Source organism: Nyctibius grandis, chromosome 16 (assembly GCF_013368605.1).
Source record: "Nyctibius grandis isolate bNycGra1 chromosome 16, bNycGra1.pri, whole genome shotgun sequence".
NCBI lineage: Eukaryota > Metazoa > Chordata > Aves > Nyctibiiformes > Nyctibiidae > Nyctibius > Nyctibius grandis.
Window position 1 is genome coordinate 6,296,149 of NC_090673.1, and position 22,869 is coordinate 6,319,017.

General features: G+C 53.1%; 2 protein-coding genes across 2 annotated transcripts; one reads left to right on the forward strand and one right to left on the reverse strand.

Annotated features, from left to right (window-relative positions):
- The first annotated feature begins 214 nt into the window (after positions 1-214).
- NOXA1 (NADPH oxidase activator 1) lies at positions 215-15,309 on the forward strand. Its single transcript, XM_068413856.1, has 15 exons — positions 215-388; positions 2,382-2,464; positions 3,654-3,762; positions 4,924-5,058; positions 6,140-6,247; positions 7,524-7,583; positions 8,177-8,214; positions 8,933-9,074; positions 10,616-10,669; positions 11,809-11,881; positions 12,076-12,134; positions 12,626-12,795; positions 13,840-13,945; positions 14,038-14,161; positions 14,394-15,309. Exons 1-15 carry the CDS (start codon positions 215-217, stop codon positions 14,489-14,491), a joined length of 1,533 nt encoding a protein of 510 aa, XP_068269957.1. The 3' UTR covers positions 14,492-15,309.
- Positions 15,310-15,918: 609 nt separating this feature from the next.
- Positions 15,919-22,240, reverse strand: ENTPD8 (ectonucleoside triphosphate diphosphohydrolase 8). Its single transcript, XM_068413857.1, has 9 exons — positions 22,121-22,240; positions 21,569-21,686; positions 20,360-20,510; positions 19,642-19,801; positions 18,879-19,109; positions 17,573-17,836; positions 17,049-17,159; positions 16,759-16,893; positions 15,919-16,110 (listed from the first exon to the last, which is right to left on the reverse strand). The coding sequence occupies exons 1-9, from the start codon at positions 22,238-22,240 to the stop codon at positions 15,919-15,921; spliced, it is 1,482 nt and encodes a 493-aa protein (XP_068269958.1).
- Positions 22,241-22,869: the final 629 nt, after the last annotated feature.

Consider the following 22,869-nt stretch of genomic DNA (forward strand, 5'->3'; position numbering starts at 1 on the left):
TTCACAGCCAGAAGCTAAGCGAGCCAGCATCCCCCCCGGCTGCCGCTCAGTCCCGGTGGGGCCCCGGCACGGGTGGGCCGTGGGTGCCTTCCCCGCCCCGCAGACCCGGGGCCGGCCGAGGAAGGCGGGGAGCGGGCGGAGGCGGCCGGACTTCCTCGTCCGCCCAGGGGCCTCGCCCGGCGGGCAGGTGAGGCAGGCGGAGCCGCGGCGGGCCATGGCGTACCGGGAGCTGGTGCGGCGCTGGCACCAGGGCGTGCAGGCGGCCGACGGCGGGCACTGGGACGCGGCCCTGGAGAGCTTCGCCGGCATCCCGGAGCCGCCGGCCAGGATCTGCTTCAACGTGGGCTGCGTGCAGCTGCTGGCGGGGCGGCCCCGGGAGGCCCTGCGGGTGAGCGGGGCGGCGGGGGGCGGCGGGGGGACCCGGCTGCACCTGGCTGGGAGACCCCGGGAGGGACCGGGGGACGCTGGAACGGGCGGCACGGCTGTCCCGCTTCGATCTTTGAGGGGATAACGTTGAAACTCGAACTAAAATCCCGCGGTTCTCGTCCTGCACGGACGCGAGCGGTGAGGGATGCAAACAGGGTCCCCGTACAGTCCCACGCGGGCGGTCGAGGCTGCCCAAAAGCAACGTAGAACCACAGACTGGTTTGGGTTGGGAGGGACCTTAATGATCATCTAGTTGCAATCCTGCAGCATTGACCTGCCATGGGTGCTGGGCTGAGGATGGCAATGGGTGAATTGCCCTTTCTAAAGTCATAGAATCACAGAATCACAGAACAGTTTGGGTTGGAAGGGACCTTAAAGACCATCTAGTTCCAACCCCCCTGCCATGGGCAGGGACACCTTCCCCCAGACCAGGTTGCTCCAAGCCCCATCCAACCTGGCCTTGAACACTGCCAGGGAGGGGGCAGCCACAGCTTCTCTGGGCAACCTGGGCCATGGTTTCACCACCCTCACAGCAAAGAATTTCTTCCTCATATCTCATCTCAATCTCCCCTCTGTCAGTTTAAAACCATTCTCCCTCGTCCTGTCACTCCATGCCCTTGTAAAAAGCCCCTCTCCAGCTTTCCTGTAGCCCCTTCAGGTACTGGAAGGTGCTAGAAGGTCTCCCCGGAGGCTTCTCTTCTCCAGGCTGAACAGCCCCAGCTCTCTCAGCCTGTCTCCATAGCAGAGGGGCTCCAGCCCTCTGAGCATCTCCGTGGCCTCCTCTGGACTCGCTCCAACAGCTCCATGTCCTTCTGATGTTGGGGGCCCCAGAGCAACCCCTATCCTGGAAACCCGCTGCCTTTCAGAAAGCGAGAGCAGCTCCTGCACTGGTGCAGGCAGGCGAGTGCCCTGAGGAGAGGGCTTTTTATTAAAGCACCTAGCACGTCTGCACGTCTGGCTGGCCGGCTGGCCGCTGCCCAGTGGGGAGACACATATAAACCATTTCTTAAATACCATAAGGAAGAGCTCAGCCTGTGCTGGAGGGGCCAGGGCAGAGCTGTGAAGCCCTGGGCAGGGGAATTGCTGTAAGGGACAACAGTGAGCACAGCACGATGGTGCCCAAGAGCCTCTTTTTAGCTCTGATGAATGGGCATCGACTGGGAAAAAGCTCAGCTTTGCTTCCACGCAGGTCAACTGTTGTTTTTTTTTTTTCTCTTTTATAGCTCAGTAAAGCAGACTGTTAAAGCAAGGTGTGCTGTCGGAGTCATGGGAGAAGCCAGCTGTGACCTCGCCAAGAGGCACAATCACTCCCTGACCTCCCTCCACACTTATTTTCACCCCTGAAATGCTATCCCTGTCTAGGTAGGGCCAGGAAAGTCCAGGGTTTCAGGCTTGATTCATTATCTACCTACCAACTCTTCGCAATGTTTTCCCAGCACAGTGTTACTTTGAACGAGCTGCTACCAGCTTTGCTAATACTTGCTTGTTTCTAGCTGGGAAACTGGACCAGGAAAAAAAAAAAACAACCCTGGCCCTTCAGCTTTCTCCCTTGCATCCCTTCCCGTACTCATCACCGTAGGCTGCTTCAAACAGCCTTCCCTGTTTGGGCTGGTCCCGCTGCTCCCACTGGCAGGGCAAACTCTGCTCCAGGCAATGCGGTTTTCTCATTGCAAGATGCTGGATGGCAAATGTATCTCATTTGTTATGTCCAGTCTGTTTTCCTAAGGAAGGATAAAAACCTGAAGCTCAGCTCATGCAGAGCCAGGACCTGAGTGGTGACTTGGAGCTGTCTCCTGCCCCTCAGCCCGGGTCGCAGCCCTGTGCTTGCCCAAAGGAGCCGGTCACGAGCCCAGTGCAAGCGCAGCCGGGACGTGGCTGGCTGGGTGCGCACACCCAGGCATCCACAGGAGAGATCCTAACTGATCCTTGGGATGTGACTGCGTTTTTCTCCTCAGGCATTTGATAAAACCGTTGTGAAGGACAACTCCCTGGCTGTCGGCTTCTTTCAGAGAGGGTTTGTCCATCTGCAGCTGGAGATGTGAGTGAGGCGCACGGCCAGTTCAGTCTTCGGTTTTCTCCTTTCAGTCGTACTTTATTCCTAAACCTAAATGATTCATGGCATTACTGTCCCATACACAGAGAGAAAGAAGCTGCTCCTGTATGCAGGGCTGCCAGGAGGTTATGTTGCCATTCTGATTTTCTTTGGGAATGAAAAAAAATATAATTGCGCTGCTTGGTTTATCTTCACACGGTACACGTGAGTCTGGCCTTCCTAAAAATGCAGTCTGCCCACAGTGTCTGACTCTCTGCCAACAGCGGATTTTGTGGGTGTGATCTCAATCTCACTGATTTCATGTTGAGATTGCTCCACTAGTGTCAGGGCATTGATTACTCATTGTTTCCAGGGTTAAATTGCGGTGACATCCTGCTCGCAGAGGTGGGGGGAGGATTTTACAGGTCCTTTTGCACCTGCAAATTTCAGTTATTCTCTTTCCTGTTATTTTCCCCATATTTTCCAGACCTTAATTTCCACAAAATGCCTATCTTTATTTCTGGGAGGGAGCTAAGGTGGGCAGTTCTGCACTCACAGGTGGTCTGTCAAGCACCTACATGCTCTGTGCTGGCAGAGCTGCGGTCAGGGATGCGGCTGGCTCTTGCTCGGGTGACCACTGCACAGCCCGTCCTGGGCCCTTCCTTTCACCACCTGCAGCCTCAGTGGGAACCTGTTTTGATTTCAGTTGCATAGCTGGTGTAAATTCAGACTAATTCCCTTATCCTTAGAGTTTCTGCTCACATGGCTCTGGCCGTGCACGTACACTCAGCATCAGCAGGGGTTTCCCAGCCCTCACTTCTCCCCTGAGATGTCTGCTGGGACAAAACTACCAGCAGCACGTGGGCAAGGAGCTCACAGCATTTGTTAATCGCTGTTCTTTACATTTTCTCCTCCTTGGAACTGCGATTCTATTTCAGGTATCAAAACCTACTGTCCATCCCAACCAGTAAAACCATGCAGATAATCCCAGACACACCACGTTCATTTTGTTCTAACTAACAAAGAGAGGACAGGGCATGTTCTGTGGTCACAAGATGACACACATCTCTGGTGCAGTTCTCCTCACCCAGGCTACAGAGAATATACGGTTTTTGCTAGCTTGATTTTTGAACTTCTTAATTGGAGTCTTCAGCTTTTTTTAGTCTCAGTTTCTTCTGTCTTCCCTGCATTGTAGGTACGAAGAAGCTCTCGCTGACTATCATATGGCCTTCAAGCATCTAAGAAAAAACCCCTTCATCGATTACAAGCAGCTGGGGCTGAGGCACATACTCTATGCATGGGAGGTAAGAGTCAGCCTGTCTCAGCAGTCCTTCCCCTCCTTTGTGGGTATTCATCAGTTCAGCAGCAGGCATGAGTAACCCAAGAGCTTTTCAAGACAGTGCATTAGAACAGTAAAAAAGTTCTGCCTGCACTTTTTTTTTAAAGGAACTTAATTGTGAAAGTCATAAAACAATGTCATCTCTGAAGAGTTTAGCAAATGACACAGTTTGAAAAGTAAAATTGTTCAGAGCAGACACGCAGGAATTTTTATATTGGGGGTTTTTAACTTACCTATGCATGTAATATTTACCCTTACATACATGTAAGTATGCATGTAAGTGTTGTGAACTCCTCAGCTCTAAAAGCTGAAATAGGTTGAAGTGTAGACAGATGGGAACAAAACTGATCCATAATGAAGACTCTAAGATACTTCTGTGCATGAAAGCCTGTCTTTCCAACTGTAGCAACTGGTCTTAACATGACCTCTGTGTTTTACCTTACACACAGGGCTGCAAGCTGTGTTTTGCTTCTGCAACACTTCACTCTGCAGCTCTTACACTGTTAGAGGGAGTCAACCTGCCCTATCCTGTTCAAAAAAGATCTAAGTCTGAATTAATTGTAAATATTTGGAATATTTGGAATGTAAAAGACTCCTAGAAATTGTACTGCAAGGGTTCGTTTTGTCTTCTGTCCCAAGTCCACACACAAACACACTGAAAAGCAGATACAGGAAAGAGTATTTAATTCTTTACTTCCGCAAGAGTGCGGAGTCATTGTGTAACTCAAGTCAAGCATGCCCAGAAACCTGTCCCTCACTCTCACTCAATTTTCATGCACCTTATACTTATCAAGGAAGAAACTATCCTTGGCATCTGTGGTATTACCCAAACCTCATTGTTTTTAACAGTTTCAGTGCCACAGTGCTGCCTCCTCTGAGCTCACGCACACTTAGAAACAAGAGGCCTGGAGGGACAGCTTTTATCTCTTTCCACTCTGATTATGAAGCTTTTTCAGCTGTGCTCCTCAGAGTGCCTTTCCCGTGGCCAGGGGGGAGCAGATCGGTGCTGCTGCTGCTGTATCTGTGGTGTTCCAGTGCCTGGTCCCTGTGTCTTGTTCAGTAAGTCGTGCTGGGTGCCTGCTCGGGCTCAGCCCTCTGAGTTCTGCTCCCTCCTTGCCCACCCCAGGTGCTGTACAGCACTGCAGCAGCGCAGTGCCGGCTGCAGCAGTGGCAGGAGGCCAGAGTCACCCTAGATAAGGCTGTTGTGTGGAGACCTGAGGGAAGAACAGCAATCCTGGACATGGCCCTTGAGCGGGTGCAGGTAAGACCACCTCTGTGAGCTCCTGGTACGTGTGTTAGGCTCAAGTTAAGAAAGACAACAATTAGCACATTGTTATCTTGTATGTTTGGGTTTTGCTGTCTACCCACCTGCTTGTTCACCTGGTAACAGAGTCTAAGCCCTTTGCATGGGATGCTCTACCAAACTAGTGCTTCAGCTAGTCGAGTAACTCCATCACCCCCAGGTGCTTCATAGCACAGAAACACCACAGTGGAAAATTATGGGATAACCTCTCAGGTTGGGGAGGTTACTTTCTAGTCCCTGCTGTCCAGCAGCCTAGTTCTGTTCGTACTTGTACTGTAAAACAAGTTGCCTCATGCAGCGTTTAAGTGCAGAACCCCTACAAGTGCAGATTTGGAGGGTCTCCCTTTGCATGACACTGGCTGACTTTTTTGAGTCCCTTTGGCCTCAGTGACACTTGGTGGCAGCTCAGATATTAATGACAATCACATTTAGAGCTTAAGTAGAGTGTAAAAGTGTTTCCAGGGTTTGTTCTAAATGGTAGTTTCTTGTTAGACACTTTTATGACCAGGAACAACTTGCAGATCTCTGATTTACTCTTCCTGGAGGGTTCATTATTTTGCTACCTCCATACTTCCTTATCTTGTTTGTATCCTTTCTAAGAGATGATCGCTTTTTTTAATCTGATCATCTCTTCTAGCATCATGTTTGTGCTTTACATTAGTGTATTATTTACATTTGCTATTAGCATGCTACTCAGTGGTTGAACAGAGGAGAAAAAAGCAACATTTGAAGTTAAACAGAAAAAATGCTTAGAGATTTGTTTAATAAACCTTACTCCACTGCCCTCCCTTCCCACCCATCCCATGCCAACAGAGTTGGTCTTTGACTCAGCACTGGGTAGTGGCTGCTGAGCTCTTAGTTTGCATGTGCTTGTTAAACCTGAGTGACCTTTTTCAAGTTCACAGCCATAATTTTTGCCCCAGTGTCTTCCTGGACTGATCTTACACATACAGGGAAGCTATACTTTGTTTTTCACTGCTGTTATGTTTCATTTAATATTAATTGAAGGCTTTTGCCTTATCCGCTTTCCCTGCCCTAGGACCGTCTGTTTTTAGAGCCCATGCAGGTTCCTCTCGGGGAATTTTTCAGACCACGAAAGAAGGAAGTTGAACAGCTGGATTCAAAAGATTTCCTGGGGAAACCCAAGGTAACAGGCACGTGATCGTTAAGATTAACAGCAAGCAGATTAAAATCCCACCTTCTGACATCTCCTGAGGGCATTACTGTTGGCCGCTCCGCTGGTGGAGACCCCAGAGCAGGACTGTCAGGGCTTGCAGCCAGTCAAGGCACCTGGGACTCAGGAGACGAAATTTGTAAGAATTGCCACTTTTTTCTATCAAAACTGCACTGTGGTGCAAAAAAACCCTTCCCAGTCTTGGTCGCTTTGAACTCTGAAAAAGCTGAGCACGTACGTAGGGAACCCCATGGTTGTCCTTCTGCTGACAATGACATTTTCAAGAGGAGCACATTCCTCCAGCGCAGTCCTGCTCACTGCTCCATTCCCAGTGGGACAGGCAGGCACTTGGGAGACAAATGCTTTGTCCCATCCTTTAATGCTGGTCAGCAGAACATTTCTCTGGTCCATTCTGTGACCAGTGCAGTCAGCAGAAGTGCCACAGGCCAGAGAGCTCTGACGTGAGTAAAGGAAAGGGAAAGTAATTCCTTCACGTACTTTTAAAGAAACCTTGGAAAGACTAAAAACACAGGGACAACAGCTGAAGTTGTCTTGGGAATACAGCTCTGCTTTTTCCACTATGTGCATGGCTCTACTTTATGCCTCACCTTAGGATGTCAGAAGGAAATGGGTCTGAGTAGATAACCTTGCATGAAGTTTAAGAGACTCTTCATCCAGCCTGGATTCAGTACTCAGCACTGGTGAGGCCGCACCTCGAATCCTGTGTTCAGTTCTGGGCCCCTCACTACAAGAAAGACACTGAGGTGCTGGAGCGAGTCCAGAGAAGGGCAACGAAGCTGGTGAAGGGTCTGGAGCACAAGTGTGATGAGGAGCGGCTGAGGGACCTGGGGGTGTTTAGTCTGGAGAAAAGGAGGCTGAGGGGAGACCTTCTCGCTCTCTACAACTGCCTGAAAGGAGGGTGTAGTGAGGTGGGGGTCGGTCTCTTCTCCCAGGTAACACGCGACAGGACGAGAGGAACCGGCCTCAAGTTGTGCCAGGGGAGGTTTAGATTGGAGATCAGGGACAATTTCTTCACCGAAAGTGTTGTCAAGCACTGGCACAGGCTGCCCAGGGCAGTGGTGGAGTCACCATCCCTGGAGGGATTTAAAAGCCGTGTAGATGTGGTGCTGAGGGACATGGGTTAGTGGTGGCCTTGGCAGTGTTGGGTTAACGTTGGACTTGATGGTCTTAAAGGTCCTTTCCAACCGAAACTATTCTATGATTCTGTGATGACTTTGTCCTCCAACAGGTGATCTCGTCTATCATTCCCAATGATGAGTACATTGGCTTCGAGCCTCTTCGGCCTCAGGTGAGCAGGACATAGCTGTGAAAGGAGGAATGGAGCTGTCATGGAGCTCCAGGTAGGGCCTCAGATCTTAACACCATCAGGGTAAGAGCATATTATTGAAAAAAACACTGCAATATCAGACTAGATCCACAGGGCCTTTCAAAGCTAGGTGGTGGGCTTCAGCATTGGCTGGGAGGGACTCAGCGATGTGAGTCTCCAGCCCTTTGAAGGTGCGTTTTTGTCTCTTCACCATGTCAAAACAGCAGTGGAGACTTTGCTATGCTCAACACACGTTTGCCCAGCACTTTAGTAAGTTTGTCAGTGTAAGCATGGCCGGCTTGCACCGTAATATGAGTTTCTTAGAACCAAGGGTAGGGGAAAAGATCTTGTTACTCACCTCCTGACGGGATAAAGAGGGAGGGGAAGAAATAGATGGTACATCCTGGTAAGGTGTGGAGCGGCAGAATTCTCTCTGGGTGCTGTAGTGTGACAAATGTGGTGAAAAGTAAAGACAAAATACCACAGTGTGGTATTCAGAGGGCCAGTAGATCAGGTGGCACTGTTGCTATGCCAGGTACTGTTTTTATAAATAGATGCTGTTGTTCCCCCCACAGAAACAGGGCTTTTATGAACCCAGCGCTGATACTGTGCGGTAAGTGTTCAGTTCTCCCCTGGTCTAACTCTTCTCTCACTATTTCCATTCTGAAGGTCATGTTTTTTTTCTCTGATGTCTTTGTCTGAAGGCTGTGGGATCCACACCCACTTCTCACTAAGGGTGGAGCGAATGACAGACATGCAAAGGCTTGTGTGGCTACAAAAGACACTGCAGTTCAGTGGCATCTCTCATGCAAGAATCTCAGGGCAGTTTGCAGGAGTTGATTCAGTAGCCTTGGGAGACAGGCATGGATCATGCCATGGTTGGAGAACGGAAGCAGAGAGAGGTGGTGGGACCTGTCCAGGTCTGTAGCAGAGGAAGCTCAGCTGTCCCATCCTAGTTCCCAGGACAAGGCCTCCAAATACTCCCAGCCATGCTGTGTTGAGCCAAAATCAGCCCTGCTTCAAAAAACATGAAAGTCACTTGTTTTGGTGATATTGTACCAACCGTTCTTCAGGGCTGAGTTTAAGAACTGTTTTGATATGGAGGATGTTTATTAGTATAATGAAAATGGGGCAGTTGCATTTGGGAAATCAGTGTTTTCCAAGGTGTTTTTGTTCCCAGTTGGACCACAGAGTAGCAATGGAAATCGTAATTTCCCAACACCTGAAACTTTTGGCATGTGCCAGTTTGGATTGGTGTGGTGTTCTGGATCAAAGCCACCCAGCACCAGAAGTCCAGGGTTAGTAAAGGTGCTCTCGTTCTTTCTTTACAGCGACAGTGAGTCAGGCTACTATCAAGTTGTGTCCCATTATTACCCTGAGGACTCTGAGAAGCTGGCAGTGAAAGCCAGCAGTTTGGTCTTTGTGGTGGCGAGAGGAGCGGACGGTTGGGCTACAGCCATACACGATGGACAGGTAAGGAAACCAGGTGGGCTTCCCAGCCCATCCCACCAGCAGAGACCACAGCCCTGCTTGTGAACAGGAGCTCACTGCAACCCTCCGAGCACGTTCCTTGGGGACCCACCTGTAGCACTGCAGAGCAGAGGACGAGTTCAGGAACTCGTTTCCACAGACCAGTTGCTAACCGTAGATTTCTCTGACACTTGGCTCCCACCAGCTTCTCCCACTCACCTCTGTAGCTCCACAAGGACATCTTTTTGGGCACTTGTGCTCTCCACCATACAGGATCCTATGGTGGAAGCATGTAGGATAACAGACCTCACCAAGGACCACCACTTAGAGCAGCAGCTGTCACCTGAGAGCTCTCAGGAGCTGAGGAGACAGGTTGGTCCTTACCCAGTGTGTAGTGTCTCTGTTAAATTAACTTTGGGAAGGTTTTGGGAGGGTTTCAGCTGTGCAGGAAGGTTTTATTAAGGACTCTAGAGAAGACCTAAGGAAGCCCAGTAAATCTGACATCTTTCTGCAGACTAGGGAACTATAGTATAAACAGATCGAATAGAAACAGATAAATATGACAACATGGAAAACCTTTTGTTGACAGAAGCCATTTCTCACATGTCTACTTAAGTTCTTTGAAAGAGCCAGTGTGTACCTGGATTAGGTTGAGGCAGTGAAGGTATTATGTGCCTGTATTTCCAAAAAAAGTCAGAATATTCTTCACAAGGCCACTTAAACAAACAGTGAGCTGTGAGCTGTTTGAGCAAGAGAGGCAGTGCTCTGAGGACTGATAACAGGTTAAAATATAGAAATAAAGGGTGGGCATAAATGAACAGGGTTTTCTTTCTTTTTTTTTTTAAAGAAAGGATGATGTTCCCACAGAGAAGCTGCTGTGACCTAAGCATTTAGCATATTCCTAAGTGATATAGTAATAGGGACAGTGATATAGTGCTTCTTAAGGTGACAGTGTTCCATGAAAGACCATCAAACCATTCAGCGTAGCCTGAAGCATCTGGAGCTGACAGTGAACAATTACAGAAGGATTTGAATGTGCTGGTTGACTGCTCAGTGAAGTGTCAGATGAAACTCAAAGTCAAAAAAAAGTAAAAATAATAGACACTGGGAGACAAAAAGCGTAATTACTCACAATGATCAATGGAAATGAATAGCTCTAGAGCAGTGACTGTCAGAAGACCCAGATGCTGCTGGGTTGGTATGCCTCGACATCCTTGCTGCTCTCTTCCTAAGCATCCGTTTTAGGAGCTGGGTGTTGGGTTTGGTGGGCGTTTGGTCTGTTACATCGCAGCCACTCAATTAGCAGCTCTGCTTTCAGCAGGAAAAGACGCCAAAGGACCATTGGATTTTGTTCAGCAATTTCTGGGTTACCATATGCGACCCTGCGCCCCACCATGGGCACGTTCGTGTTGCAGGCAGTGGTGTCTTGCAGGGGCAGAAGCAGTGCAGAGTGGGGCTAACAGGAGATGGGGCTGGGTGGGCTGGGGCTGTGTCTGCCGCAGCAGCGGCTCGTGTCTCACCCTGCTCTGCTCTGTGTCCTGCAGAAGCTGCGCATACCGAGCTCTCTCCTGGAGCCCGCCTCAAAGATGGACAAATGGGTGAGCTGACAATCTTGCAACCAGGGGTGAGGAAGGGACCAAGAGATACATTTGGGACATTTATTTGTAAGATTGTCACAGGATGGGACAACTATGGGACAACAGAAATATAGAGTGTGAAACACTGAGACACCTTGACTGAAGACCAAGTGCTCTTGAACGGGAACAACAGAAGAGTTAAGAGCAGGAAAAATGCTTATTTTTTTGTATACATCAGATCACAGCAAAATCTGGGGGCTTGGACATATAGCCAAGCCATGGTGGCTTGCATCACAAGCTGATCTAGGTGTTGTTATCTGCCATGGGCTGATGGAGCACACAAAGATGAGCAGCTGCCACAGCTCTCCTGACCTGCTGTAACTTGTTGAGGCCCTGGAATACAATGATGAGTTTGAGGGCTTGAGGCACACGTTCATCCAGCCTGCTCCCGTGATGTCTACAGCCACGAGATGTAGCACAGTGAGAGCAGGTTAATCTCCTGCAGTAGGACAGCAATATCTTAAACAGGCACCACTTTTTGCCTTGGGGCCATGTGCCTAAGCCCTAAACCCTCACCTGTGACTTAAGAAAACTTCCTTCATCTCCCATCTCCACCACAGACATAACCACACACGATCTGCATCATTTTCCGTCTGAACCCAGTGTGGAAAGGTGCAACTCAGACCCCTGTTTCCTGTAAGAGATTTTTGAAGCACATGGTTGTTCTGATGTTGCTATGATTTATTTTTTTCCCCTCCAAATGAATCCCTGGCCATAGCCCACCCTTGGGCATTTGCTCCATGGATGTCTCAGTGTGAGCCAGCCTGAGTTCCCAGGTGAGCTGGCAGATGGTGGGGGGAGCCCTCAGCACAGCGTGAGCAACCTCCCTCTGCTCCAGCACCACCCCAGCAAGGAGCAGGAGGACAAGGAAGTGTCCCACCAAACCTCTCATCACCCCTGCTACCCATGGGAGCTGCAGAGGCCATTAAGAGCCTGAGTGCTCTGCCTCACGCAGCCAGTTAATGAACTGATCTCCCTGGGGCTCTCTCTGGGGTTACACCCACAGATGTATAACTGGCTGCAGCCTCTGTCATGCACACCAGCCTTGCTCAGTCTCCGGTGTCTTCTGCTCACTCCTTTCTAATGTCGTCCTCTTGCAGAAGATCAGCAATGGGATTCCCCTTCCTCCTGCCCAGGTGCCTCCCAGCCGACTCCATGTGAAGCAGAAGCCAGGTAGTCCCCCTGGGCCAGGGACCTCGGTGGGTGGTATGTGCAGCTGTGTCAAACCCCCCTGCTTTAGGAGTGCGTGGGGATGCTGGTTGCCCACCGCAGCCATGGCTGCCCGTGTGGCAGCGGGTTGCAGAAGAGCTGCCGGAGGCCTCTGCTGACTACAGGCGCTGTTCCTCTGCTCTTATTTTGTTCTGCAGAATCTCCTGGGGGAGAAAATGCCTCTGCGAATGATGCTGGTGCCCAAGTGGATTTCAAGGTGAGGTGTTTCACAAGCTGAAGGTGTTACAGCCTCAAGAGATCAAGGCTGTGAAAAGTGCAAGATTCCTGGCCAGATCTTCCACAATTCCTGACCTACCCATTTTCCCATTCCAAAGAGAAGCTCCCATCTGATCTTTCCTTCACCACTCCCAAGCTTGTGACCAGACAGCTTTGTCAGGCAGCCCAAGGTTGAGGCTTACCAGGGCAGTACCCTTTTGCCACCCTCCAAGGAGCCAAGAGCCCCAGGCACAGCAGCATTCTCAGGCACTCACTTTGCAGCCCATTTTGCAAGAGAGCTGTCTTTGGACTACCTGCTGTCCCTTCTCCCTTCCTCCTGGGTGGCATTTTCTGTCCCTGTCAGCCTGGGTACCACAATTCATTCATATTGTGGTGTTCTGAGATGATGTCCTGGGGTTGTGTATATGTCACCTCTCTTGACATGAGAGTCCTGAATAACCCGAATGTTTATGGTGCCACTTCTCTCAGCAGATCCCACCGACCCGAGGAGAAGCTTCATCCAGCATGGACAGACCCGTGGTGCTGCGAGCGCGTTGCGAGTGCACCGTGGTGGTGAGGGCAGGCGAGGTGCCATCTCTGCCGGACCTGCGGGCTCTGCTGCGGGAGCGGTTTGGCCAACAGGCAGAGCGAGGGACACTGAGGTACGCCGCGGCACAGCTGAGCCCTCCGGCACGCTCGCTGCGTGAGTGTGTGTGACAGGGCGGCAGCAGCCATTCCCCCGAGGATACAGACCTGCGTCTGCTCTCCTGCGAACATTTAATTGGGGTCAGAGCCCTCTAGCAGAGATTCAGCAAAGATGTGAGCACGCAGCCTTCCTTGCAGGGCTAACCTTGCTATGGCTTTTGGTGTGGAGAGCAGCGTGTGCTCTGTGGGCTTTGGAAGCCCAAAGGATCTTCCCCAGGAAACTGTACCATGGTCAAGAAATGGGGGAACAGAAGGAAAAACTCTGTGCAGATACAGCTGCTGTATATTGGATTTTCTCCCGCTCAGCTCAGCCTTTGAGAAGGCTCTGGGGAGACCTTCTAGCACCTTCCAGTACCTGAAGGGGCTACAGGAAAGCTGGAGAGGGACTTTTTACAAGGGCATGGAGTGATAGGACAAGGGGGAATGGTTTTAAACTGAAAGAGGAGATTTAGATGAGATATTAGGAAGAAATTCTTTGCTGTGAGGGTGGTGAGACACTGGCCCAGGTTGCCCAGAGAAGCTGTGGCTGCCCCCTCCCTGGCAGTGTTCAAGGCCAGGTTGGATGGGGCTTGGAGCAACCTGGTCAAGTGGAAGGTGTCCCTGCCCGTGGCAGGGGGGTTGGGACTAGATGGTCTTTGAGGTCCCTTCCAACCCAAACCATTCTGTGATTCTATGAGATACACTAGGATCAATGCAAAGCACTGTGGGAGTTGGTCCTGGGGTGGGGTCTCCCTGAATGTGACGTCCCTGGGGGCACACCGTCAGTGTAGTCAGGAGAGTCCTCTCAAGTAAGTGTGTGAGGAGGTGACAGTGTCGCTCCCTAACGGTGCCCTTTCTGCCCACTGAGCGTGCAAGGTGGCCCTGTGTCATTGTGCAAGACGACAAGCTCAGAGCTGGCTTACAAAGGGGACATTGAGGACCGAAGATGGTGGAGGTCTAGGCTTGCCTCAAAGTTTGGCTTTAAGTGAGATGATTTGAGCTGTGTTAATGAACCCTTGCAGCTACAGGAATTCGGATGGCAAAGAACTGGGTGCAGTTTCAGTAGAGGAGGATCTAGGGAAGATGTGGCAGCAGCTGACAGATGGCAGAGTGACGCTCTGCTGCCAGGTACGTGGGCTATGGCAAGCTGCTCTACTGTGCTGGACTCTTATCTAGTCTCTGCTTTGCCTTGCAACCTCCGTGCTGACTTTCTTGTGTAGGACTCGGACTCCCACTCCGGCAGACCTGTCCTCTACCGGATGCTGGCTCAGCACTCTTACCTTGCGCAGGGGCCGGGGGACCTGGAGTTCAGCAAGGGCGATGTGCTGGATATTCTCTCTGAAGGTAGCTCTACCAGTCCTGTCTGCAGGCTTGTACTGGGCCAGGCTTTTGGGGTCTGCTGCAGGCTGGGACTGGGGAATAGATGGCCCCTCCATCCTATCCTGAGGTGGTGCCTCAGGCTCGTACTCTCAGGAGATACAGGGCTTTGCCCAGGGTTAAATTCCAGCCATGAAAACTCTTTCTAACCTCACTCCTATGGGCCACAGCTCATCCTGCCTCCTTTATGTTTTCCCAGTGAACGAGGACTGGCTCGAAGGATGCTGCAATGGCAAGACTGGCATCTTCCCCAAATGCTTTGCAACCAGGACCAGTCGTGGTGCTGCCTTCCTATAGCCAACAGGAGCCTTTTCCTGCCTGACCGCGCTGTCTCCAGGGGTGGGAGACACCAGTCCCAGCTCATTTGGGCCACAGCCAGCACAGCCAGGAGCTCTGCTGAACCTGGACGGGAGATGTCCCCCACTCACAGATCCCATGGGGTCAGTTCCAGCAGTCCCACAGCATTCTCTACAGCCTGTTCCCAAACCTGGCATTTTTACTTCTGTGCTTACGCTGCCGAAGATGTGCCTGTACAGGGCAGAGAGGGAGGGATCTGGTGTTTGGCTGTGGGAAATGTCCATGTGGCAGCTCGGACCTTGAGGGCTCAGACTGCTGGGTGGGAAGGGGTTCCTCTGGATGGAGGTCTTCACCCCCTCTCCCTTGTTGCTCAAGTTCAAGCTGGGAAGGCTGAGCCTCACTCTAATGAAGCCATCTGTGAGCAGGCGGTAGCTCCCCAGTTCCCCAGGCCTTTGGGCCACACACCCTTATCTCTGACAGAGATCACAGAATTGTTTTGGTTGGAGAGGACCTTAAGTCCTGCCTGGATGTTACTGCTTCATGCTGTGTGGGCAGGGGTCTTGCAGCACAGAGGAGGCATAGCTGTGGAAACAGCCCTGCTCAGACCAGCCCTGGGCTTTGGAGGGGCTGGGGAGAGAGCTGGCTGGGTAGCATGGCGCTGGGCTGGTGGCTGGAGAAGGAAGGACTGAAGTGACTGTCCAGTTCTTGCAGCTGAGCTGTGCTGGGCTCTGCTGACCTAAATAAAACACTCAAGTGCCTGGAGCTGGAACCTGCTGTGGCTTTGGTGGCTGACAAAGCTGGGCTGTGGAACTTGAATATAAAATAAACCCTGAGCCAGAGTTGGCAGCTCTGAAATCAGCTTCCACTTGTATTTTTCTGCTGAGATATGCCAGTAAATATTTTTAAAGACAGCTGACAGTGTCTTTGGGAAGATACTACAGAAACCTTGCACATCTTGCACAGGGCAAGATACAGATAAGGTCACCCCTCTCCTCAGAGTTAAGGTGGCCACCACTGCTCTCCATCACCGATTGCCTCCCACGGCTGGTGGGAGAGCAGCTCAGCAGGACTGGAAGTGCCAAGGAAACTGTGCTAGGCTGGTTGGTGACCTTCGTAGTTGAAAAACAAAAAGGATTTTATTTCTAGTTTGAATTTATCTGGCTTCATCTAGCCACCAAGTCTCAGGCAGCTTTTGTCAGCGAGATTAAAGTTTTTTCTGGAGTCAGGAGTCTTTTCCTCTTGGAGGTACTTAGAGACCTCAAGACACCTTTGTCATCTTCGACATCTTTACAGACATGACCCAATTAGACCTCCTGAGCCGTGGAGATGAGTGTAATGTCCTCATTCTTCTCCCTCTTCCGCCACCTTCTGCACCACTTCCCTGCCTGGGTTAGTGGGCAGGATGCCTCTCATCAGGAGACTGGGAGCTACTTGGTTTTCCAGAAACACTGGAAGAAAACAGCCACCAAGCCTGCTGCTATGGCCAGCACAATGCAGGAGACTGCGCCTGCCCACAGACTGGGCTGGTGCCCCTTGACGGGTTCCAGAGCCTCCGTTGGGATCGTGTTGGTCAAGTTCAGCATGAAGCCCAGCGTCCACCCGATGTCCGTGTTTGCTGCCTGAGGTGAGAGAGCAGAGATCATCCAAAAGTGCCTCTCCCAGGCACCAGTAGCTTCAGTGCAAGGGACTGACGGGCACCTCTCCCGTGAACTGCCCATAGCTGTGATTTCACACATGGACCTGGCTGTGGTGATCCTGATCTTACCAGCACCAGGTACTCAGAGAGCTTTCCTCTCGCCCCTTCCCAAGGGCTATAGGGCAGCTGAACATGGATGGCTGCTCTGGTCCAGATGTGCCTCTGTGACCTGCACATGATTTTGAATCTGAGCTTTCATCCTCCCCCATGATCCTTCAAATTTGGTCATATTGTGCTTCAAATGGGGTCACCATCAACTCGCTGAGTTGGGCTCAAGTCAATTCTGCCCAACATCAAAGACCGAAGTGGCCAAATCCTGCTCTGCACATCTCTGACCCCCTTAAAATTAGCTTATGTTTACACCAGAGTAAGTGAGAAACAAGCTGGCATCAGAGGTTTGGGGGCAGGTAAGAAAGAGTGAAGCTGTGCTGGGATCACTGGGTAGCAGCCATTAGATGGGGACACATTTCTGGCACGGGGACTCCAGAGATGCTGCTCCTGAAGGTGTCTTCAGGCCAGGGCAAGGATGCAGCTGCAGCTGCCTGCTCCCACTGCCCCGCAGGGTGTTTACCTGCCGCCTGAAGTGGATGCTGCTCCACGTGTGCTCATTGAACTTGTAGCCATCGAGCAGCAGCGTCAAGATGTAAATCGCTGCGGAGCAGTACGTGTGTAGGTGCCCCTTCTCCTGCGGGAAGGTCTTCACCAGCTGTGGGGACATCAGGGGACATGGTGCAATGGGGAATGAAACAGATGCTCAGAAACCCTCCCTGGCCCAGGGAACAGCAGAGCATGTGCTTCCTGGGCAGAGATTTGGGACAGGACAAGCACAGGGCTCCTTGCTGCCCTGCACAGGGCTCTCACCTCTGCCCAGGTCTTCCTGCAGAAGGTCTGGACCGTGGAGTTCACATCATTTAGAGACTGCTGGCTGGTCAGGTTCAGGAAGTGGAAGGTGTAGTAGAAACCAGCAAAGGCCTGAGAGATAAGAGGAGATGGTTAAAAACTACATCTCCTTCCTCACCCAAAAAAAGAACCCAGGGGCCCCTCTTGCCTGGGGACAGTCCCATGTAATTCCCAGGGTTCTGCATCCAGCACCCACTTGATGGTCTACCAAAAAGTCTTGGAGCTGGTCAACAAGCCCTGGGGCTGCTGCTCGCACTCTGAGCTGGGTCAGACTTGCTCCCTGGGAGAAGATCTTCTCGTTTCCCTCAGGGAGGGCTGGGACATCACAGGAGGCAGAAGCCACCTCCCAGCATAGGAGAAGAGGTTTGCAGATGGGACCAGCTCTGGAGTGCCCTCTCTCCCAACCCCTTCCCACAACAAGTGGCAGAGGAGAGTCCCACCCTCCATCCTCCCCCACCACAGCCACGGGGACGGAGGCTCCTTACAAAGAACTGGCCCCGCACGGGCGGCTGATAAACCCCGTTGAACCCGCACGTCCTGTTGGCCCCACAGCTGAAGCTGAAGAGTTTCTGGATGGCGGTGCTGCACGCTGCTGGGTCCCCCGTCCCCGTCACCGTGAGGACCTGTGCAGGGCTGGGTGGGCTCGGTGCATGGACACAGGGACTGTCGTAGAGGCTTGCCATGGTGACGTTCTCCTGGTATCCTTTGGGGTAGCAGGGGTGTGAGATCTCCTGGGGAGACGTGCTGCCCTGGAGAGAGCGGGAGCCATTAGTGGGGCTTGGCGTGGGATGCCAGTGAGACCCTACCCCACAGCCCATCCTGTCCTCAGACATTCCCAGAAAGCAGGATCTAGACCCTAGGAGGATTTGAGGAGAAGCAGGATCCATCCTTTGCATGACTAACCTGCCCATCACTTTTGGCCAGTCCTGCTGTCGGCCCCACCACTGAGCCATGCTGGGGTGGCGATGCCACCACCAGCCTGTGCCTCCACGCGGGGATGGCCACCTGCTCACGAGGGCAGCACGTGCCCTCTGCCTGCATGGAGAGCTTGCTGCTCTTGGCAGTCGCTCAGTCCCCACTGCATCTTGCAGGCCACAGCCCAGAATGGACCAAAGGTCCATCCCTCCCGCACGCTCACAGAGCATCTCCGTCTCCCACAGCGCTGGGCTGTGTGCTCTGTCCGAGGTGAGATCGGAGGACGCTAGTTAGCGGTGGAGTGGTGTGCAGGAGGTGGGTCGGGAACCCTCTCTCTGGGCAAATATTGAGGAAGGGTGAGTTAATTTAATCCCTATTATTTAGGGGTGTGAAGACTGGAGACTTGATAATCCTAGCCAGGAGGTGCCAGATGATGTCCCGGGGTGACTGGACTCCCTGTCCTCTCCTAACTGGATGTTGCATCTGTTGTCCAGTGGAGGACTTGGTGGCCTTTTAAACCATCTGCATTCCAATGAAGCTGATACCTGGAAACCACACTAGCCAAGGAAACATTTGATGCCCATGTCTGAGGGGACAGGGAAGAACCTAAGGATACAGCTGGGGTTGGGAAATGATGAAAAATGCCATTACATGTCAACATCTGGGGAGAAGGGAGCCCTGGCAGGGATTCACCACCACCTCCACCCAAATGAGAGGAGTTTTTGGTTAAGTAGATAAAATCTAAGGTGCTCTCAGGTTTTTGAATTCCCAATTCCCTAAGGCTTTTCCCACAGGCACACCTAAAATTTTTGGAAGACATTTTTCATGGCAACATGAAATGGTTGAGCAGATCCTGGTGACCAGTGGCTGCAGTACCTGGTGGAGAGCTGCCAGCAGCATCTTCAAGGCCTGTGTCTGCCCATAGCAAAGGTAGCTGTGGGTGTAGAGGGAGTAGTTGGTGCCGTAGAGCCTGAAGAAGACAGAGGTGTTCTTGTCCTCAATGGTGACTACAGGCTGGAAGGTTATTTGTGTTGAAGCACCTCCAAGGTCCAGAGCTCCAAGAACTTCGGTGTCCCATGGATGTTCCCATTTCTCTGCAAAGGAAAACTGGCCCCATAAGATGGCAAGTGTTAGTCTGAACTGGAGGGAGTCACAGTCCCTGTCCCTTCCCTAGAGGTTTTGTGGGCTCAGAAGCCCCTGAGGGACCTTCCATGTTCTGTCTCCCTGTTTAACCCCTTCACTGTCCGTGCCCTCCTTGACCCACGTAGACCTCCATGTAGCACTGAGGTCTGGCCCCTTGGCTGCTGCACATCAGCTTCAATCCAGGGACTTTGAGGAGGGAAAGAGTAACACATTCGTCTAGGGTCTGATATTGCTGCATCCCTGTGATACCAAAAGTGACCTGTATGTAAGTGGAGAGCACAGGGCCAGGCTGAGCTGGACACAAAGACCCTTGATTCTGTTAACCGTATCAGCGGAGCTGAATGTGCAGTTCACAGCACCAGGCTACCTTTATTTGGGTGCCTAGTGCCCTAAAACTACATTTTTCTGTCCTCTGGGAATAAAGAAGCCTTGGTGTAGCTCAGACAGGGACATATACACTGCTCACCCTTCTTCTGCCCTCTCCCTGAGCCCTCACCTTCACGAGGGTCCCCAGCAGGTAGTTGACGGTGATCCAGCCGAAGGAGCCCTCCTCGTTCCCCGTGAGGATCCGAGCTCCGCAGAAGTCCACAGGGTACTCGCCAATGGCCTTGGCAACCTCAGCAAGGACCTGCTGGGCCTTGGTGCTGTTCTGCTCCCTGCCCAGGGAAGGAGATAAACACCGCGGGCTGGAGGAGGCGATGGCAGGGGAGCTTTCAGCGCAGGGCTCACAGCAAGAGGCTGCCGTCGTCTGCCCAGGAGCAGGGCTGCTCGCAGACAGGGCACGTCCCCCCCATCACTGCCCTGCCTGCGCGCTGGCTCTCCTGCGAGCTGCCACATCCCTCCACTGGTGCCTTGGGGTCTCCCTAAAAACGCTGCCCGCGGCTCTGCCTGGGCGTGGGGAAGGTTCAGCCAAGCCCAGCAAAGGAGGTTCAGCCACCTCTGGGGCTGCTGCCAGGCTGGAGCTGCAGTGGGCTGGGGGGTTTCCCTGTGGGCATGGCGAGCAGCTCTCTTGGGCACCCCAGTGGCCTGCAGACGTGGATGCTCTGCCCATCACCACAGCCTGCCCGTGCAGCAGAGCCCCGTGCCCCCAGCCCCCCGTGCTCCCAGTCCCCCGTGCCCCCAGTCCCCTGTCCCAGCCCCCTGCACTGGCCACGATGCAGAAACACGTGGTGGGGAAGGGGCAGGAGGTGGCCGGCTCCGGGCAGTGCCGGTACCTCAGCAGCCGCATGCCCGCTGTGGCCCCCAGGTAGGTGGGGGTCTCCCGCTGCTGCTCTGCTGGGACGATCTTCATGGCCTTGTCCAGGCAGGGCTTCAGGCTGGCTCCAGCCCCAGCGGGGTCGTCTGCATAGCTGGAGATGCCGGGTCCTGCAAGAGGGCACCCCGTGATGGAGCGAGCTCAGTGCCGCCCAGGAGGGACAGGGCAGGGGGGGACACGTCCACCTCGAAAGCACCCAGGGGTTTTTCCCCTCATAGTCTAGTCGTGCCCTTGCCAAGGGCATCCCTGGAAGGGCATTGCTCAGGGCTGGCCTGCCTGGAGGCACACGTGCCACAGCCACAGCACACTGTGCGAGCAGGCAGCAAGCTCCTGCTCTGAGTGGAAGGGGAGGGCTGTGGTGTGAGTCTTGCGATGCTGAGCACATGCTTAACCCCAGGGAGGCCGAACTGCCCGAAGGCAGCCAGATGGTCCTGCAGGACTTGGTCGGCAAACAGAGCAGTTCCTTCTCTCCCTGGGGAAGGGGCAGGCTCTCCTTTGTCCTGCAGGAGGGCGCGCGGAGCCGACACATGCAGAGGTGCCCTCTGCACAGTTTGTTTGAGTTCCTATTTTTAGAGGCTGGCACCAGATCTGAGCACCCAGCGTGGTCCTGTGGTGGGTAGGGACAGGCTCTGGGGTGGAAATATCACTAGTTACCTTCCCTCGAGCTTTGCACACCGTTATTGCCGTTAGCCCACGCGCCCTCTCCGTTACACTTTGCCCTCTGCCAGACCTTTGCAGTTAACCAGTAACTGCCACGCCACCTCCGCAGAGCCTGGATCTGAGGTCGAGGCGAGCTCTGAGCCTTCTTACCCCCTGCCCAAGCACCTCTGCCCTGGCATGGTGGCCTTTGCCAGTCCCAGCCCAGCTCCATGTACCATTTAGCTGACCTCCCGTCGCTAGCCTGGCCTTTTCCTCCAGAGACACCAGCCCTTGTGCCAAAGCCCGACAGCACCTTTACAATAGGAATTATACCTTTGTGTCTTTATAAATGCCCAATAAATAAATGCCCTTTGGGGTATTTACCATTTACCACACCTGGCATGAACCAGCCAACTTGCCTTGGTGCTGCAGGACAGCCACAGTGGCAAGCAGCAGGGCCAGCCAGCCCCAGCGTCCCCGAGCTGAGCAGGGGCAGGGGAGAGGGACACACACGTCCCGGCACACTCACCAGACACGGTGCAGGCCTCCACCTGGGAGACGATCCCGGTGCCGTTCTCCTTGTCCGTGGGCCACCGGTAGATGTAGAGAGCCGTGTGTGTGGAGCCGGCGTCGAACACCAGACCGTACTGGGAGAGGCAGAGGGGACACGGGGTGTCGGAGGGTGCAGAGCAGCTTCACCTGCCACAGAGCGAGCGGAGCTCCGGGAGAGCCAGCCGGGCTCCTGGTGGGCAGGGGAAACTCGAGTGGCCGAAGGAAGAGTGTCATCAGAGCAGGGAAAGCCCTGTGGCATTGCGGTGACCAGCTGTGCCGGGGACAAGGCTCCATCACCAGCCCCTTGAGCTGGCAACGCACTGCGATGAAAAGGCTCTATGTGCTGTAGGGTCAGTCACGGTGACCAAACTCTGCCAGACCCACCTTAGCATGCCAGCCTGTGTGGGAGTTTGTCCCCATCACGGTGACAAACATCACAGCCTGCCTGAAACCTGGGGGAAATCCCGTACCAAGGGGCAGCCAGCACCCAAGCGAGAGCGGGCAGCTGCGCTCATCCCGAGGGCCCTACCTCGGTGCTGGGAGGCAGAAACACGTCCTTCACGTTCACGACGCTCAGAATAAGGGCAATGATGCTGAAGACACAGGTGGCTGCCAGGAGGCCCGCAACGGCCTTGGCTTTGTAGTCCATTCCTCCTCCAACCTGCAAGAACAGCCCCAACCCCCAGCTCACACCTCTGCATTCGCAAGGACAGTTTTGAAATGCAAATCTTGGGGATGGATGTGGGACCTGTCAAGATGGGACTTTCCCCTTCCCTAACAAGGGCTCGAAGCCATTCTCCAGTGCACAGCTGCTCTTATGGGAGGCTCTCGGCAGTCTTGGAGCTGGGAGAGCCTCTTCTTCTGAGCACTCCCTCCCTGGGGGTTTTCAGGTTGGTGATTTCAGCCCTGCCTTCCCAACCACAGCCCTTCAGGTCCCTCTCTGCACACAACCTGGACCCCATTCTTCTGCCTTGCTCAAACTACCAGCTGGATGGCAGGTCAGCATCTCCCTTCCCAGCAGCATCACTGGGGAAAGCACGCGAGTGGCTAACAGGAGTCCCAGACTGGGAGCAGGAACATGCCCTGGCAGGTTCCCAGTATGGCCATGCCCTCCAGGGATGGCACCCACATGCTGCCATCGTACCCTGCACCCTCACAAAACCCGTGCCACAAGACTAGGAACCGTCAAGTCACATCTGTTGCCCAACAGTCCCAGACTGCCCTTGAGAGGGTCCTCTCTGCTCCAGGCAAGGGAACAGCATCTCCAGCCATGTGTCT

Bases quoted from the DNA above. Each gene is read 5' to 3' on its own strand.
- NOXA1 (XM_068413856.1), top strand. From the start codon at position 215: ATGGCGTACCGGGAGCTGGTGCGGCGCTGGCACCAGGGCGTGCAGGCG. The intron at 5,059-6,139 runs GTAAGACCACCT...TCCCTGCCCTAG, and splicing joins TGGCCCTTGAGCGGGTGCAG to GACCGTCTGTTTTTAGAGCC. The intron at 10,670-11,808 runs GTGAGCTGACAA...GTCCTCTTGCAG, and splicing joins CCTCAAAGATGGACAAATGG to AAGATCAGCAATGGGATTCC.
- ENTPD8 (XM_068413857.1), bottom strand. From the start codon at position 22,240: ATGGACTACAAAGCCAAGGCCGTTGCGGGCCTCCTGGCAGCCACCTGT. The intron at 21,687-22,120 runs GTAGGGCCCTCG...TGCCTCTCCCAG, and splicing joins TTCTGCCTCCCAGCACCGAG to TACGGTCTGGTGTTCGACGC. The intron at 16,894-17,048 runs GTGAGAGCCCTG...ATGTCCCCACAG, and splicing joins GCAGGAAGACCTGGGCAGAG to CTGGTGAAGACCTTCCCGCA.